Source organism: Oxyura jamaicensis, chromosome Z (genome assembly GCF_011077185.1).
Source record: "Oxyura jamaicensis isolate SHBP4307 breed ruddy duck chromosome Z, BPBGC_Ojam_1.0, whole genome shotgun sequence".
Classification (NCBI taxonomy): Eukaryota; Metazoa; Chordata; class Aves; order Anseriformes; family Anatidae; genus Oxyura; species Oxyura jamaicensis.
Window position 1 is genome coordinate 53,722,420 of NC_048926.1, and position 19,487 is coordinate 53,741,906.

General features: G+C 42.1%; 1 protein-coding gene across 2 annotated transcripts in view; it reads left to right on the forward strand.

The window, feature by feature from the left end:
- Nucleotides 1-425: 425 nt before the first annotated feature.
- GAK (cyclin G associated kinase) overlaps nucleotides 426-19,487 on the forward strand; it is a 78,458-nt gene continuing 59,396 nt past the window's right edge. The window contains exons 1-5 of one of the 2 annotated variants that reach the window (XM_035309531.1): nucleotides 426-612; nucleotides 12,808-12,869; nucleotides 14,259-14,318; nucleotides 16,257-16,371; nucleotides 16,788-16,930. In XM_035309531.1, coding sequence (XP_035165422.1) covers nucleotides 471-612; nucleotides 12,808-12,869; nucleotides 14,259-14,318; nucleotides 16,257-16,371; nucleotides 16,788-16,930 — 522 coding nt within the window. In that variant the 5' untranslated portion in view covers nucleotides 426-470. The remainder of the gene's footprint in view (nucleotides 613-12,807; nucleotides 12,870-14,258; nucleotides 14,319-16,256; nucleotides 16,372-16,787; nucleotides 16,931-19,487) is intronic. The other variant, XM_035309532.1, reaches the window with a different exon arrangement.

The following is a 19,487-nucleotide window of genomic DNA, read 5'->3' on the forward strand; positions in this document are numbered from 1 at the left end:
GCACTGGGACGGGTTGCCCAGGGAGGTGGTGGAGTCACCGTCCCTGGGGGTGCTCAAGGAGAGGCTGGACGTGGTGCTTGGGGACAGGGTTTGGGATCCGACGGGTGCGACACGCCCCCCCCTCCTCCCCCCCCGCCGCCTCACGCCCAACGGCCGCCCATCGGCTGGGCGGGAAACCGCGCCCCGCCCCTCGTGGGCGTGGCCTCGCCCCACCGAGGGGAGGCGGCGCCATCCCGGGCGGTGCCGTGACGTCGTAAGTGACGCAGCGCTCCCGGAAGCAGGCCGGAGCGGAGGGTACGGTGGCTGAGGAGGTGGCTCCCCGCCCCCCCTCCCGCCGCTCTCGGTAGCTCCACAGAGCCGCCGCCGCCCCCGGGCCCCCGCCGCCGCCGCCCTCCCTCCCGCCGCGTTCTCCCCCAGCCCTTTCTGACCCTTCCCGGCCGCCGTCGGCGGGGTCGGCGGCGGCCGCAGCCATGTCGCTGCTGCAGTCCGCCCTGGACTTCCTGGCGGGGCCCGGCTCCCTGGGGGCCGCCAGCCGCGACCAGAACGACTTCGTGGGGCAGACGGTGGAGATGGGCGACATGAGGCTGCGCGTCCGCAGGGTCATCGCCGAGGGTACGGCCGGGCCTGGGGATCGGCGCGGGGGGAGGCTCGGGGGGGGGATGAGGAGACATTTCTTCCCAGAAGGAGCAGTCGGGCACTGGGACGGGTTGCCCAGGGAGGTGGTGGAGTCACCGTCCCTGGGGGTGCTCAAGGAGAGGCTGGACGTGGTGCTTGGGGACGGGGTTTGGTGGGTGACACTGGGGCAGGGGGTGGTTGGGCCAGGTGATCTCGGAGGTCTCTTCCAACCCGAGTGATTCTGTGATTATTTGTTCCTGCGTAGCTTTTTGAAATCTCATAGCCACCAGGGACGAAATAAACTTGGATTCTTTAAAGGTTAGCTCCTGCCAGGTGAATAATAAACAAACTGTCTGTCACCGTGACGCTCCGGTCTGCACTAATCATAACAGTTTCCAGAGAAAGTACAGGACGGGCAGGCAGCGAAGTACTGCTAAGAGAAGTACCTGCCGCTTCGTTCTTGGTTGTAAAGCGAGTATTTCGTACTTCACTTTGGCAGCGGCTCACTGTTCACCAGGATCTAACACAGATCTTCTGAAATGTCAGGGGAAGGATGCCAGTTAGATGAGTTAAAGCAAACAGGGATGTGCTTTAAGTCTAGTGTTCTCAAGCAGTTATTTGTCACCGGAGTTCGGAGTGTTCCTTGTTCGTCTCAGTGTTACGGCTTTACTTCTTGTTTTTCCTTTCACTGATTGAAATGGTTCCAACAGATTGCTTATGCTTGGGAGTGAGACTAGCCAACATAGCTGACCTAAAACAACCCTTAGGTATGTTCAATATTTGCCTCAGTGCAGTTTGCCTAGTGAACCTGTGCTGACACCTGAACATCTTGGTACTGTTCCTGGAACAGACGTTTGAAAAAACCACCCCACAAAAAAGCCACAAGGTTTTTGTTATGAAATGTAGTTCATTCAGTTGAGCTTGGAGCTATTGGGTGTCCTAAAAGTTCCTGCCACTTCTGCTGTCTTCAGACTGCAAACAGGAACGTCTCTGTTGTAAACTCACCACTTGATTTGCTGCTGATACAGTTCTTCCTTCAGCTCTGAACCTGTGCTTGACACCTTCTTGCAATGCTTGTATAAGTGTTCTTAAGAGCAGTCTTCTCAATGCTTAACAAATTGAAAATCTGTTCGTTTCAAGTGAGTTCTTTCATGCCAGGTTCCCTGCGACAATTCAAGGTCTGCTTTCTGCATTTAGATTGCAAATCTGTGGTGAGATGCGTGTGAACTGCCAATGCGGAGAAATGGCCTCTTCTGTAAGATCGTATGGTCTCCTTTGCTATTAATGGATGTGAACACAGTCTGTGGGTTGTAAAGTATCATGTGGCAGGCAGGGTAAGTTTGGTGGTTCTCGCACCCTGCAGCCCTTCCCAGATCAGTGTTGTGCTGCCTGTCCGTGTTGGTGCAAATATGTGTGCGCCCGTGTTTTGAGCTGGGACGCTAGCGACACAGGTTGTGCAGGTCTGTTTCCCTGACTCATCTTGCAGAAATACCGCCCTAGGAGCAGGATGGGGCTAACTGAAAGTGTGGTGTGCTGCCGCAGGACTGAGAACAAGTGTGGGGAGGACAGGCAGGCAGAGATCCCTTGCACTGATACGACCTCCGAACAGAGGATGAACAGATGCATGAACAGATTAAGTGTTTCAGAGGATGGACCGAGTGCTCCTGGAGTAGTCTGCTGTGTCTTCGGCTTTGGCGTTTCAATTGCTCGCTGCAGCTAAGAAATTTTAGAGGAAATGGTTCAGTGCCTTTACATTTAATCCCCGCTTGCCTTTCATGTGTTGCTGGGTTCAGCAGTTGTCATGGTTCTTCAGGGTCTTCGAGTTAGGTGCTTATGCTACTGCAAAGTTCTCCTTACACTGGATTACACGCCTAGTTAGCGAAGGTGAGTCAAGGCAACTTTGTTCTCTTTTGTATGCGCATAAGTCACTTGCTAGGCAAGTATTTTGTACTTGTCTCCCTTACTGTGTGGGCTTCTTCCTTACCAGGGAGTCTGCACACATGCAGTCTAGCTACATGAGACAGAGAACTATCAATGGTGTTAGGTGATGGTGGCTTAGGCTGCAATCGGTCAGATCCCTTGCTGTTCACATGAACAGCATGTACGATCTTTTTATGCTGACCTTTGCTTCTTTGTTTGGTGTTCTGGAGTGTCCTCCCCCTTTGTTCAGGATCCTTGTGTCAGCCTGTACTGGATAGCTGAGGGATGGAGACTGCTGAGCCAATGATCTGACTATTGATACGCCAGCACTTCGACCTTGTAAGAGTGGGAGGGAGCAGGTGACCTGAGCAGGCTGAGCAGTAGTCTTCAGAAAGTAATTTCTTAATTCTTGCTCCTGAGAGATGGCAGACTTTTTAAATATTACGTTCTTCCATGAATGTTTCTAGTGAGTCTGTTTTGTAAAAGCAGTTAGTGGTGGCATTTCAATTGATGTGAACACAGTCTGTTGATTAGCGTCATAAAGTATCATAGGGTAGTAGAAACAGAGCTGTTCATGAATTTGTACCTCTCGTTGACAAAGTGAAAATACAGTAAGTATAGGGAACTTGAGGGTGTCTCATAATAGCAATCAATCTTCAGCCGATCTATGAAACAAAACCTGATATCTTTCAATCTCTTGCAAGGTTGAAAAAAATATATACTTATCCTGCAAGTGTTTTGTTAAGTGTTTGATTAAATCAGGTAACATTTTTAATGGTTTTCATAGCGTGTTAAAAATTGTTTGACAAGTTCACTAGTAGTTCCTTCTGCCACTCAGCAGATAATGTAATTTTCCTACAAATACTTCATGGCTAGTGAGATGTTAATTTGCTTCTTGAGAACTGCTCTCAAGTTTTACAGGTTAAATAGGGCACTGTTGTTGATAATTTCATAATTACTATTTCAGCTTGGTTAAATTTTCTGTAACAGATCGCACTAATGGAAAATTAATCTTCAAGAAGTTCTGAGGATTCTTCTGGTAAGATAAGTGAGATAAATCAGAGAGAAAATAGGCCTCTATTAGTGCTTTCTATGACTTATTTTAAAATGCTTTGTATTTGAGATACTGTTTTTTTTGAAACCTGTGCTAGAGATAATTGCATCAAGAAAATGATTTTATGCCATAATTACTGTTTAAATAGAGCTTTTGTCTTTGTCAACAGGTAATTCAGCTGTGGATTGATTAACCCTTATGGTTTTCTCTTTACTCTTGAGAGTGTAATTGCTCTTCTGTGAAGTATAGATTAAGTTGTTGATTTCTACACGAACTGGGGCAGTGGTATCTTGGTTCAGACTTAAAGATTTCACATAAAGCAGCTCGAGGTTTTGTCACTGGGAGGAGCTGATGGCATGGAATTAGCAGCACTTGGTCTTCAAAGTCTGTTGAGACACATGCAGCCTGCTTGTGTAGGTTAATTGAAATGTGTTTGAAACTTGTGTTGTTGCGTTAGCCAGGTACCCTTTAGTCTGACAGATGAGGAGCAAAAGCTAAGTATAAATGATGGAATTGGGGTTTCTGTGCATATGAAGTTCTCTTGCCTAAGAATCGGGGATTTTATATCCACTAGTGGACAGTCAGTGAAGGTGGAGCGTTCACTGTTCCTGTTAATGGCCTAATGAGCAGGTTGAGGGGTGCACGGCTCCTCTTTGTGAAATGTGCAGACTGTAGTACTGATCTGTGTACGGGATAGCTGAGAGAAGCTGCAGAAAAATGCTTCTCACACTGTACGGAGGTACTAGGCAAAGCAACGGAACTCTCAACGCTTTCGATAAACTACAAGTTTATAACACACCAAGACTAAATGCCCATTTAGCCTAATGTTTCTTCCAGATGCTGTGATGAGAAGGCAAAGACATTAAGTTTTACTAATACTTGCCCATCAGATTAGAAAGGAACACTTTGAGAGGAGATGTGCAGTTTTTTTTTCCTCCAGTGGAGGTCAGGAATGTGACTTCCTGCACATGCAAGTCTTTAAGGCTTTTTGATATGGGCTGGTATTAATACTACTCCTTGTTCTTTTTAACGCAGAGTTTTCCTCTCAACACTGCAGCATTTTGTAAATAAGATCTCCCCTGTGATATGCTTGTCCAGCTGTGTTGCCGCTGGAATGAAGCTTCACATTGTGGTAGATTTCCCATGTGCTGGAAAAAGCCAAGGAGATCATGACTGAGTTGTATGGAAGGAAATTCCCTGAAATATCTCATCAGTGTTTTTTTTTTTTTTTTTTTTTTTTTAATTATCTGGATTTAAGGGAAAAGTATTTGTTTCCTTGTTGTACACTTAACGACTTTAAAATGTTTTTGTTGCTTGTTTTACGTATGAGACTGAAAAACTGAGAATAAAAAAGGTATGCAGTTCTGTGAGGAGCAGGGAACTAGCAAATTCTGAAGCGTGTGTTTAGCAACCATTTATGGCTAACAATATATTAAGTTTTCTTTGAGCAACAAGCATGGGCAGAAGAATAAGACCATGGTGACACAAGTTCTGCATCACTGAAACTTTGATCTGAGTTAAAAAAAAATCACTATGAAGAAAGAACCATTCCTTAATTAAAAAAGTAGCAATACATACTATGGGTCTTAATTTCTTCTGAGTTCAACAAGCTGTCATGAGCTGAAGTCATGTATGTGACTTGTTCAAAGCAGTACTGTGACAAAATAAAAGTTGTATCTTTTGTTAAAGCATTGTGAAAAAGTCTACTTCGATCTTTGAATTTATGCAATAAATATTTTGGAAGCAAACAGGCAGAACTACAATTCTCCAAGTTCATAGGTATGGTTTTATGGTCTCTGCAACTCCTGGATTCACAATACGGTGAATCACAGAATGTCTCAGGTTGGAAGGCATACTAAAGATCCCACAGTTCCAACCCCCCTGCCATAGGTGGGATGCCACCCACTGGATCAGGTTGCCCAAAGCCCCATCCAGCCTGGCCTTGAGCACCTCCAGGGATGGGGCATCCACAGCTTCTCTGGCAACCTGTGCCAGGGCCTCACCGCCCTCAGAGTGGAGAGGGGTGGTGATGTAGTTAAATGCTGGACAGGTATAATTCATAAACCCCGGGGCAGCAGAGTCACAATGAACACTTAGTCTGTTTTGGGGAATATGTTTAGTTTGATTTGCTGGCAGATGGATGGATTTACTATGAAGGGAGGAGAGCTCACATCATGTCAAAGGGAAGTTGCAACAGACGCAAAGTAAAGAATGAACTGACAATTCCTCAAACCATGTGAGGCAGACTTCTCAGCAGCAGGAAACAAAGTCAGACTTGCTCAGGAAGGGCCAAAGCACCCTGACCTAGTAGCTTTCTCGTTCCCTTTAGTGCAATTGTAGAGAGGATTTTCTAGCGTGAAGCAGAGCAATACTGTTTGTTGTTCAAAGCTTGTGTTTCTTAGGTATAACAGTTCATACTTGCAGGGGAGCAATGAATGTTTCAGTGTTCTACTTCCCCAGGTCTCAAGGCTCTGGGGAAAAACTCCAGATCTTTCAGCATACTTCATCTCTGGGGTTGTTTCTTCATGTTACTAGGACTTTGCAGTTAACACAGACTTATGACTGGACTTGAAGGAAAAATGCTTATCAATGCTTGGCAACGATAACATAATACCTCTCCCTTTTTGATCTAGGGTGTTGCTTGTGCTCCTTTAGAAAAGCCTCTGCCCACTTTAAGGTAGGGTGCAATGTAGCTTGTAGCCCACGCTACAATTAGGGTGTTTCAATTGAGCTGTAATCAAAATATGAGCAACCCAGAACGGAGGTAGAAAGAAATTTGGTCAGTATTTGGGAGGGGAGCGGACAAGTCATACCAAGTACTTAAAAACAGGAAGTTATTCACGTCATCGCTTTCTCATGACTAGTTAAGCGTGTAAGGAAGCAAGGCATTACAGCGGCATGCAGTTTTATGCTGTGGTTGATATCCCTTTAGATTTCATGCTGCCCTAGCCACCAAGTAGCGGAGCAGTCATTTCACTGAAATGGTCTCTCTGAAGATCAGTGAGGGTAGGAAAAACAAAAACCTGATCAAAAAGAACAGTTTTACATCGTGTAGGTTTGTAGTGCAGTGAACTTATTTGATATCATGAGGTGCCAAGGTTTAACTTGGGGGAGAAAGCAGATCTCTGCTTTAAAAGAAAAGGTCTTCTCAGCTGTATGAGAAGATGATGGAAAAACTGGCAGCAGCATTGCAGGGGGGCTGTGGTGGTGTAAGGACAGGTACAGAGTGCTAACTACTAACACAAGTGAGGTGAGGCTAGTTCCCAAAGCAAAGGAAGTCAAAAGGCAGTGATAATGTGCACTGGGGAGGTGAGGCTGGTACACTTTGTGCTCTGGTTGTGGTGCATGAAGCAGGCTGGTTCCAGGACTGTCTGTTGCACTTGGCTACTCTGTTTTCACGAGTTGGCATAGTGCTTTGTGTAGCTTACCTCATACAACTCAGTTTGTGCTTACAGAAGATGAAGAAAACCAGTTTTGTTCTGTCATGGTTTCTCTGACAAAATGATCTGAGAACTTTTGGAAGCTTTGGCTGCATTCTAGAAATGGGACTATGAAATGCTTCAAGACTGTAAATTTTGTTCCTTGGGGCAAGAGCTTGGGTGTGTGTGTGTGTTTATATATATATATATATATATATATATATATACACGTACACACAGGTAACATGTATGGAGAAATCCTAGAATTATTTTGCTGATATGAAAAGCCTCAGAAAACTGGCTTAAAAAAATATCTACATATGTTTGCAGGAGTGGAAATGATGAGTGAAACCGCCCAAAATAAAAGTACTTTCTGCACCCCTAGGAAAGAAACTGAAGTAGTCCTTCTATTCTTAACTTTCATTTCCTTGTTTGCATCAGCTGTTCGGCAGTGGAGGTGTTTGCTTATACAGGTATGTTGGTGTAGAGGCATAGTCCTTGACTGACACGCCTGACAGTGAAATCCTTGGTGTGGATATAGTTAAATAGGTTGTATTGTTTGCCACATGAAGATCAGTGGTGAGTGTTCTCCCCGTCCTTGTCTCAACCCCTGAGCCCTTCCCATCCTGTTTTCTCCCCCATTTTCTTTGAGGAGGGGGAGTGAGAGAGTGGTTGTGGTGGAGTTCAGCTGCTCAGCAGGGTAAAACCTCCACAGGCCTTTTTGGTGCCCAAAAAGGCTCCAAATGTGCGGCTCCAGGAGTTTGGGATGATAACTGAGAGAAGTAATGGGCAAAACATGGACTGGATGTTGTTTATTAATGTAATAGTTGAGAAGAATTTAAGTAGTAATTGTGAAGAATGTTGCAGTACTGTGCTGAAAGGACGAGGGGTGGAGTGTGTGTAAATTGTCCACTTTGTCGGTGTTGTGATGATGTTATGTTTATTTCAGTGTGGGGAATTCTTTTTGATGTGTGTGAACTTCATGAAGATTGATTGTGAAGTATGAGTGTATTGTGATCACTCTTAGATATGCTTTTCATAAAGGCAAGGGGTGGAATTTATCCTTTTTTTTTTTTTTTTTTTTCAAGGGTTTGGTAGCAGGGTGACTGCAGGGGTGGCCTCTTGAGCAAAGCCCAGCAGCAGCTGCCCCATGTCAGAGCAAAGCCAGACAGCTCCAAAAGCTGCTGGCCAGAGCTGAGCCATGGAGTGATGTTGTTTGTGCCTTTGGGAGAACAGAAGCCCTTACAGAGAAAAAAAAAAACCTGCTGTGGAACAGCAGCTGGGAGAGAGGAGTGAGAAAATGTGAGAGAAGCAGCCCTGCAGCCCCCAGGGGAGTGCAGCAGGAGGGCAGGAGGTGCTCCAGGCAGGCAGCAGCAGTTCCCCTGCAGCCTGTGCAGGGAGAGGCCCCTGGTGGAGCAGGCTGTCCCCCTGCAGCCCATGGGTCCCACATGGAGCAGATCTCCACGCTGCAGCCCGTGGAGGAGCCCCCGCTGGAGCAGGTGGAGGTGGCCTGGAGGAGGCTGCGGCCCATGGAGAGCCCCCGCAGGAGCAGGCCCCGGGCCACAGCTGCAGCCCGTGGAGAGGAGCCCACGCAGGAGCAGGGGGGCTGTGGGGAGCTGCCGCTCGTGGGGGACCCGTGCTGGAGCAGTTTGCTCCTGGGGGCTGGATGGAGCCCGTGGCACGGAGCCATGTGGGAGCAGTTCCTGGAGAGCTGCTGCCTGTGGGCAGCCCCCGCAGGCTCAGGTCGGGAAGGACGGCATCCCGTGGGAGGGACCCCATGGGGAGCAGGGGCAGGGAGGGACCGTGAGGGAGCCGCAGAGACGAAGAAGCATCAGGGAATGACCACAGCCCACATTTCCCAGGGCAAGAGGTGGAGGAGGGTGGATGGAGGGAAGGTGTTTTTTGGTTTGCTTTTAGTTCTCACTGCTCTAGTCTGCTATAGTTGTTGAGCGATCTGCCTGTCCTTATCTCAACCTCTGAGCCTTTTCCATCGTATTTTCTTCCCCTTTCCCTTTGAGGAGGGAGGGAGAAGGCAGTTGTGGGGAAGTTCAGCTGCCCAGCAGGGCAGGGTAAAAGCACTATACAGATGAAACTTTATTTATTATTATTATTTTTGCAAATTATTTTACTTACTGTGTTGGTCATGGCAAAGAAATTTTGCCAGTGAAGTTGTTTCTATTCAGGGTATGTTTAAACTGCTTGAACAGGCCAGCTCTACAAGGAAGCTAGTATCAAATTCTAAATAAAACTGTTCTTAATAATGAAGCTGTAGGACACGTTTTGTCTCTTTTGAAAATAATTGCTTTTATCAATAATAGGTGGCTAGACCAAGTAAATCAGTAGCTTCACAACTTCTCACTGGGCTTTTTGTTTCCCAGAAAATCTATAGACTTAAAATTAGTATTGGGTGTACTACTGCAGTAGTAGTGGATGGATAATACTGTATGGAACCAAACTGTGTTCAGGTAAAACTGAATAAAATAACAGAATGAGAAACTTAAAATCAGTGTTTGACAGGCATATGGCTGTAAAGGTTCAGATTAATCACTGCAGCAGTGAAAGGTAATTTATTTACAAAATGGGAACAATAAAGAGAGAATTTAACCAAGCATAACACCAGCTGACTAGCTTTTGTTTGGGATTATGAAAAGTGCAATGTACTTAATGTATTTAGCATCGGTGTACTTGATTTTATGGTACAATCACTGAAATAAGTGTTTTCTTTAAACTATTTGTATACCCTGAAACTATCAATATTTTAATCAAGTTGCTTCTTTCAATTTACTGTTCCAGTACCTCTGTATAAATTGTGAGATCCAGCTGCATAGCTATCACTTGAAGCTCTGGTAAGACACAGCGCCATTGGAATGGCATTAGACTCTACTTTTTGGTTTGTTAGCCCATGCTTTGAAGATATGGTAATTCGGAAATTAAGTAGCTAAAAATCAGTCTTACCAGGTTTTTTGGGCTTCAGTAAAATCTGAGTTTGGATACTGCGTGGGCAGATTTTGCCAAAATTCCACATCATATCAGTTATTTTTCACTTAAAGTCAAATATCTACACCTCAAACTAAATAGAGCTTGAATTAACTTTGGTTGATAAGAAAAAAATATTATTTCAAATAATTGCTCAAAATAATCTCTTGTACTTCTAGTCCAAACTGAAAACTTCTGATTTTCAGTGACTTCAGCTGAAACTTACTACCAGTATGCTGGTCATTATTCAGCTAAATATGAAATATGTTCAGATTCCTACCTAGCAACTAAGAGAAGTGAAATTAATTTTTGGTTGGAAGGGAAATTAACTGAAATGCAGCAAAAATTACTTAAACTTGAGAAGCCTTTCACTAAGTTATTTGTAACATTGTGGTTCTTATTGCTAACAAATAGGCTTTTTCATCAAGCACCGAACTTCTGTAGTCTTCATAAGTGTTAAGTTTTTAGGCAAGAATTTCAAGATCTGTGTGCTGAAGATTTTAGGGCATCTGTGAATGTCTAGAGTTTTGGGAAGGCTGTATGATCATCACTTCTGTGGAGATTTTTCTTCAGAAAAGACAAATTTCAACAGCATCACACAGCATAGCTGTATTTTGGAGTGCGTCTCTGTAGATGTGTGGACATGGATGTTTGTGGCAGTATTAGCAAGGTGTGTGCTTGAAATACATTTGGACTTACCCATTTCAGCACTCAGAGAACCCTTGCCAGTGTATCCAGTGCAGCTGAGCATGCAGAATAACTGTCCAGTCACCTGGGGTGCCACTGTCACCATTTGGCACTTGAGTGCTGTCCACAAAACTGTGTGGTAACTTTTTATAGTAGAAACATGTGCTAACAGAAGCCCCCAGCTTTGTAAACTAAAAGACATATTTTTTTTTTCTATGTGCAGTTTAGAGGACTATTAGAATAAAACCAGAGATATCTATCAAGACGCATGCAAAGACTTTCTTCTGCAGGTCCAGCAGTACTTTCCCTGTGCTGAAAGCCTGTGAGGTCTGTGTAGAAGAGAGATGTGGGGGCAGTACCACTGTGTTATGGTGCCTGGTGTACATGGCCTACTGACTGCAACGGTGGGCTCTGAACCCTGGGTCGTACCTCTTGCTGTGATCAGGGAACTGGTTGGGAAGACCAGTCATGGACTACGGCTTCCCAACACCTAGCTTCAGTCCAGGGATGGGCAGTGGATTACCTTGCTTGTTTCACTAGTGCTATGAGATCTGTAAGCAGTAGTCATAGCTGATCAGCACTGTCAAGAACTTTGGTTTTATTGCTTGTGTTCTCCTTCAGAAAGGAGCCAAAACCTCTTCAGGTAGGACTCGATGGTGGTGTGCACTTCATTCTGTCTCCAGCTCATGCCCTGTCAGCACCCCAAATTCAGCTGTGTGATTGTAGTTGCCAGCCAGAACACTTGTACTGAGGGCATGTGGAAAACACCAAACCTGCTCTTAGAAAAAGAATTAAAGTAAATGGATTAACACAAAGCAGGCCTGTAAGGGAGGACTGAAGTACTCTAGCAGGGGGCAGTGTATATCCTCTTTGATACCACTGACACTTTGACTCCTCTTCAGTGCTGTAGTTACTCTTTATCTTGTTCTCTGTGCTACTGGGGTTTTGGTTTTGTTGTTTCTCTATAAAATAATACTGTAAAAGAACTTGGTATCAGGGAGCTTGTCATTCATTCAGATCTCGCTGTTGATGCTTATGGCACAGTAACAGGATATGCTGGTGGTAACATCTGGGAGTTGTGGAGTTTAAAGAGTGAGAACATGTGATGGCTGATTGTCATGTGACACTTTTGAGGGTCCTTCTTGAAAACCCTAAATCTCATTGAATTGCATGAGGCACATAAGTGTTCGCTTCAGCCTCATGTTAACGTTCATCATCCACAGAGAAAAGGTACCGGGTGCTAGTATAACTAGTGATTTGGATCATGCATCTTTTAAAAAGTGCCTTGTCAGCTTGTTTCTTGCCTGACGTTTTTATTCCTTATCCTGTTCTCTTAGACCTTTTGACCAGTGAAATTTTCTAGGTCACAGACATCTGTGCTTATTTTCCAAATTACTTCTAGAGAGGACATCACTACGTAGTTGAATGAGAACAGAATTTATACTAATGGTGTAGAAAGGCAACGCAGTTCAAGTTTGTCACTTACTGTTAGTCCACCAGGCTTTTGCTGCAATAGGTGGAGAGCAAATGTGCAACCATACTGTTGATGTAACCACAAGGAAGGTATTCACACAAGAAATAGAAATGGTATAAGGAATGATTAAATGTCAGATCTGTGACAACATCATACTTTATGTGGTAGTGGAAGTGTGTGCCTCAGTGCTTGAAAATGCTTCGGGCTTTTAATATGAACCCTAAGGAGTGGTAGTTATCCTAAACATACAAAGAGATTTGTATTTTAAATTTGTAACTCCCTTGGTTATTGTTTTTTTTATGGTAAGACTAATAGTAAAATCAATAAGCAAACAAGAATGGTTTAATTAAAATCATTCAGTATATAGGCTGTAGCAGATGTTGGTTTTATACGTGCTTGCATTTCAAAAAAAATCTGCATGTGCAGGCTAACAAAACAGAACAGTTACAAAGCTGGTGGGGCAAAAGACACGTGCAAAACAAAGCAAGTACTGTCAATAATATATCAGCTCGATGTAGCTTACATATACTATTGGCACCAGAATATACGTATACTTACATTCTGTAAAGCTTCTTTATTCTAACAAGGCTAACGCATGAATTTAAAGATTGGTTTGTCTGAATGCTGAAAATTAAAACTGACTTAGTGTCTTTGTCTTGCAGGTGGTTTTGCTTTTGTCTATGAAGCTCAGGATCTTGGAAGTGGCAAAGAATATGCTTTAAAGGTAAAATGGATTTATTTAACTGCAGGTTTGCAATGTCCATCTTTCCCTAATACTTTAGCATGATAGTTATTTCTTTATATACTCCACTGAACAAGGCGTTTGGAGAAATCCAGAGTGATACTGTGGTGTTTGCACTGCACTATACCCATATTTAGAACTGTCATTAGTCTTAGAACCCTGCGTTTTATACTTAAATAACAAAAATAGGAGTTGCTGTATTAGGTACTAGTGCTGTGTGCCTTATTTTATATGTGCCTAATGCAGAAGTTCATGACTCTGCCCTGGGGTTTTGTTGCATGGATGTAAAGAACCTGGAACATTTTCATATTAAAATAAAAATGTTTAAAATACTCCATACTTTGACCCATTCAGCGGTGCACTTTTCAGAGATGCTCCTCTGGATTCTAATGTTCTGAAGGCTTAAAATAATCATTTGCCAGCTAACAAACAAGTATTGTGGGGAGGACAATAAAATGAAATCAGTTACTCTGTCATACGTTGCTGGAGAAAACCACACTTGTCACTTGTGTTTCCTACAAAATGACCTCATTTTTGGAGTAGGGATGTTCTGTGGCTATATCAGAAAGGAGATCTCTATCTTGGGGACGAACGGGAAAAGGGTAGTAGTACAAGAGCTGGGAGCAGTAAAATGGCATTACACAACTGAAAATGACTTTCTCTGTTTTTTTTCCATACCACATCCTACAATAACAAAACTTGTGACCATAAAGCATACTTCAGTTGCGTGCTTTGTTACTGTAGTATGTGGTCATGACATTCAAAATGTCATGTAGAAGTAGCCTCATTTAAATATAGGCTAAAAAAAGTGAACCATTACTGTACTTCTGCAGTTTTGTTGAACTAGTAGTAGCAAATGCTCATGTTAGTCCTATTCAAATGTTGACTCCAAGTCCAAAATAGCAGTTCTTGTTTTTGTTGCTTATTACTCAGAAACCTAGAAGTTGAGCTACATCTTTGGACAAAAACTTGTCTGATTAAGGTGTAGTAAAGATTGTTCTTACTTTCTTGAGATGTAAGATGAACCTTTACTTGTCAGTACACAGTGCTGGAAGCAGGAGACTTTAGTGCTGTATACAGCAAAAGACTGTCAGAGCAGTTTGCTTACAAGTGTCAGAGGTTACTACTGCTTATTTGTACCTAAACATGATCAGTACAGGTAGTTGGAAAATTGACCATTACGTTTGGCACATTATGTCCAAATGTGCAAAAACCCTGCTCTGTTTACTGCCACATTGCAGTTCCTTAAGGCTTTGACTCTAGCTTATCCTTTGTGTTCTAAAAAATAAAATACATAAAAACAGCATGCATTGTTTTTCTGTAACTTTTAATAGTTGTATCTTCAAAAATATGTTTTTTTTTTTCTGACAGAGGTTGTTGTCTAATGAGGAAGAAAAGAATAAAGCCATCATTCAGGAAGTTTGTTTCATGGTATCCTTTTCTGAATGTATGTAAATGTTTTTGATTTAATTGCTTGGTGTGAAACATTTCTGAGAAATTGACTGGTCTACAGATTTGTCTCCTTTCATGCGTTATGCTGGTTAAGAGGACTGACATTTGAGGAAGATCTGAGTTCCTGGTTTGACATGATTCTGGCACTGACATTCCAACAAGCTCAGTTCCTCAAATTGCAGGAATTTAATGTGCACAGATAATTTTACTAGATGGTATAGACTTCTCCATGTACTCTGTCTACCAAGTAATGAAACTCCTATTTGGGCATTCTTGTGGTCCTCTTACCACATGAAGAGAGCATGAAAGTCATTTCATGACCTTCAAGATGATATTTAAATCTTAATGATACTTCCTCATATGCACTGGATTTACTGCCTTTTTGACTACTCAAAATCTTGCTTTTACTGTCAATCTATCTTAATTTCTGCATCAGGTGCAGAAAAAAAAAAGTAATAGTGAATTTCAAGGAAGGAATTTCAATAGAATCTGTGGAGCAGAAACGAGCAGAACCGTCAGTGTGTTTGTCCTTTTCACCTCCAATGATGTCAGGTGGTAGGGTATAGTATTCAATCTCTCATGTTTTATTTCTCAGTTCAGGTAATGTGCTCAGTCTTTGGCTTTAGAAGACTTGATACTGTATCCCAGCATCTCTAATACCCTTACATTTGTTTCAAGAGTCATTGAACAGCTGTGGCATGCTTCTTGTTTTTGGCTACTATGTGCGTATTTAGTTGCTTTTTGAGTTACCTTGCAAATTCGCTGATCTTAAGTTAAGCTACTGAGATGTTTTTTTGGGTAACTGTTGAAATGTTTGTCAAAAATGTAAATTGGACACAGTTTGCTGAAAAAAATACACTTGCAGAGAGCTTAATACACTAACACTATGCAATTTCTAGCTACTCTGACCACATCTTGCCAGGAGTAAGTGATTATTTTTTGCATGTTTTTTTCACAGCTTACTCATTGAAGTATACTTACAATGGGAAAGGCGCTTAACTGTTGCTAACTTTGAGATATAACTATGTAATGAAACTACTCACAGTAGTTAGCAAAAGGCTCTGAAGAGATGCACATGATTAAAAAAAAAGCACTTTTGATTCATACCAAATTGGTGGATTTAACTTGTCCTTTTTGTTTTTACACCTTTGTTCTTAGGTTGTCTTTGCCTTTTTTTTTTTTTTTTTCCTTTTTAGACTTGGTGAATGCATCTTGTAAATCATTTGTGTTTGTCTCGTAGCCATGATTCTCAGTGTTTGGCTGGGGTGAAGCACATCAGGAACAACACAAATAGGCATAATGCAGTGTAAATCTCCACTAGAAGGAACTGAGATCGCTTTTGTTTTTCTCCTGTCCAAATAGTTCAAAACTGATATCTTGAATTTTTGAACTGTAAGTAAAAAATGACAAGGGTTTTAGTATGAGTTATTACTCAAAAGAAGGTAAGCTCCCCAGTCATTTAGAACTTTTATTTACTTTGAACTTTATTGTACTGACTTAAAATTAAGCATTGTGGACTTAATACTTGCTTTGTAGAGGCAGGTGTTAATACAATAGCCTGTTATTGATAAGCAGGCTAGAGAAGCAGCTGATTATTAAAATATGTCCCTGACATTCTGTTAATGCTTTGCAGTCATTATCAAAAGAGGAGTATCTAAGACTGTTACAAAGTCCCATGTCCTTGGAGCCTTAATCACAATGATGTTTTTACTTTTGCTATGTTACCTTCAGTGGCTTGCCTTGAAGTCTATTTTTGCAGCTGAGACATGGATTTACTTGTTCTGCTGAGTGTCTTAAGTGCAGCTGTAATGCCTTCTGTGATTTTGAACTAACATTCAAAAGAGATGTCTGTGAACTGCTGTATACAGTAATATCGATATATTTGGCAGTATTCTTCCTTGAACACATTACCTCCAGAAAAAACTTTCAGGCCATCCCAACATTGTCCAGTTCTGCTCTGCTGCATCTATAGGAAAAGAAGAATCAGACACAGGACAGGGAGAGTTTCTTCTGCTTACAGAGTTGTGTAAAGGTAAACGCTTCTTCTCTAAGCCTCAGACATTGCTTCTGACAGCAGTTTTGCACAGGTTGCTTCACAGCTTAGTTCTGAAAACCTCCGAAATATAGCATAGCTCATTAAATCTAGAATTCAGATCCCTCTTTCATGAGAGTTGTTATGCTCTTAGCGATGGTTTTACCTCTTCTTAAATATGGGGTTATCATGAAGTTCTTTGTATTTGAGACTAATCCAGAAAGGAACAGCAGCAGTGTTTCCCCAGAGTGTCATTTCCCTTGGCACTGCAGTCTGTGTGGATTTGCCGTGTCTGGAATATCTATCTAATATAGCTTGAGACTGTAGGCCTTCCTTGATGACCATCTATTTGTGACAAGCTTTCAGACTTTGTTGTTCTGTGTGTGCTTTCTGTGAATTTATCTGACTTTCTACAGGACAGCTGGTGGAATTCTTAAAGAAGGTAGAACCCAAAGGACCCATCTCCTGTGATACAGTTTTGAAGATCTTTTATCAAACCTGCAGAGCTGTGCAGCATATGCATAAACAGAAGCCTCCTATAATCCACAGAGATTTAAAGGTCTGTTACAGTGTAAAGGCTGAATTACTCTTAAGGCTGTTGGTCAATTGCAATGGACAGTCATGAGCATAGAGCTTGTATGTATTGCCTTGCCAAGCTTACTGGATGTTAATGAAGGTCATCACTGAAAGACGTGCATCTCTTCAAGGAGCATCTTTTCCTTATATTTGTGGTGTTAATGTTTTTCTATTAGCTAGCTCAGGTAGGTTACAAAAAGTCATATAACATCTTTTGCTGGTTAACTTAGTCTAAAAGTTTTGTTTTTAATAAATTAACCAGAGTTATGACTTACAAACCGTAGTTTTGGCAAGGAGATTTTCTCAGTACTGACAAACAGGCTTCTAGGTCATAGCAAATAAGAGATTTTAAACAATCTGGGATGCAACTTTTTTGGTGATACTTTCTAGAATAAGATATTGCAGTCTTGGCAGAAATCTCTATGCACCGGCCACTAGAAAAGCTTGTAAAAAAAAGACTCTTCTCTCAAAAAGGGATGGAAAGCTATTTACAAATAAATACACAATATCTTACATAGCCAGTTCCATACAAGGTCTTCATTGTGTTATAGCTGAGCCAATGCTGTAATTAGGTCTGCTTTTTTTCTTGTCAAGGGAAATTTCTGTCACAGATAAAAATCAGGAAAGAGGCAGAAACTTGGTTTCATTTTAGAGGCTGTAAAACAAGATGAAATGACAGTCGTGCTGCAATAGGCAGGAACCTTACTATAATCAAGTGTCAAATGGGGATCACTTAACTGTTCTACACTTTCTGGAAAGCAGGCTTGCACTGCACCACAAAACTAAGTTAAAAGTTTTGAGTCTACCTTCAAATGAGATCTGAGATGGTAGTCTGGTTTTTGGGGAGAGGTGTAATAGGCTGCAGTCCAAAAAGATTGTCTACACTATTTTGACTGAAAATAGTAGGATTCATGGAGTTTCTGCAGTATAGCTTAAAGAACAACTTCATATAGTGGTGGCTGTTTCTGTCTTCCTGTGGTTTCCTTCTCTTTTCAGTGTAACACATTCTGAATCCCTTTGGACAAAGTTTGCACTTAAAATGTGTGTATACAGCACTGGAAGAACCCAGCTAGTTACTGAATTGTGAAAGTTCAAGTTAGTTAAAGAGTGAGTGGTAAACAACCAGTTTTTGTGTGATATTTTAATCGTCTAAATTTGATCTTTACAGGATTTGGCTTGCAGGACACAGCTGGCTTGCATAACACAGGTCATGGATCCCATTAGAGACAATCTGAATAATCAGCTGAAACATTTTTAGTTATTAGCAGCCTTCAGCAGAGTATGCAGTACATGTTCACCAAATCTTGATTTTTTTCTCCAGTGTTACTGTAACCATTTTTAGTGTTCAAACTTGTTTTGATGTTGAATCACTGAATGTTTTTTGTTGGAAGGAACCTTAAAGATCACCCTGCTCTGGGGTATCTTCATTTCCAACCATAGTCAGGGGTGCCACCCACTAGATCAGATTGCCCAGGGCCCCATTCAACCTAGCCTTGAACACCCCCAGGGATGAGGCATCCACAGCTTCTCTGGGCAACCTGTTCCACTGCTTCGTCACCCCCACAGTAAAGATTTCTTCTTAATATCTAGTCTAAATCTGCCTTCTTTAAGTTTAAAGCAATTACTCCCTGTCCTTGCCTCCCATTTTCATTGTATATAGAAGTGAGCAAAGGTTATCCAACAAAGGAATTCAACTTGCTTATTGAGATTGATACTTAAACAGATGTTTTCTTTACAGAGTAGTCATAATTAATTTTATGCTGGACATGTCTAAGGGAGGTCAGTGGGATGTTCTGAAAACTGAAGTTTTGGAAAATGACATCCAGACATACGGTAGTGTCAAAAGGAAAGGAAGGATAGATCTATCTGTCTGAAAAGTGGTATCATAATATTGAAAAAGTTAAAAGGCACATTGGTCCCTTTTCATGACTTGTATCTTAGCTGTTTTGTGGACATGACCACATGATACTTCTGCCCAGTATTTACTCTTCTCTTTAAGTTTCCTCCTAGTGTCACTTAGTCCAGGAAGGTTGGATTTTTCAGGCACTATGAAAGGGAAGGGATAAAGATGAACTGTTCAGGCAGCACATGTTCCTCAAACTGTTGGCTTCTGTCTACTCGTGAGGTCATGGCTGCATCATTCTGGCTGTCTACCAGCAGCCTGCTTCTCTGCTGGAAACTTTTGTATTTTGTATCTACAGCAGTCCTAACCTCCACTCCAGGGCAGTTGGGCTAGCAATGCTCAATTCTATGAATGAAAACACTCGTATTTCAAGATACTGCTTATGCAAGTGATGATATAAAAAACAGGCCTATCCTTGGGCACTAATAAAATGATTTTTTTTTCTCCCCAGGTTTTATTTCCTGTTCTCTTGGATGTTTACTGCTTATACCATTTTTGATGTTTCCTTTTTAAAATTGTCTGTATTTCAGAGTAGTGCTGTTTGAAACCTTTGTTTTACTGTAAACAGGCACAGTCTGGGCTAGGGTGAAGTATTTTCTGTATATGTGTTTTTTATATTTGCGGTATACAAATAAGT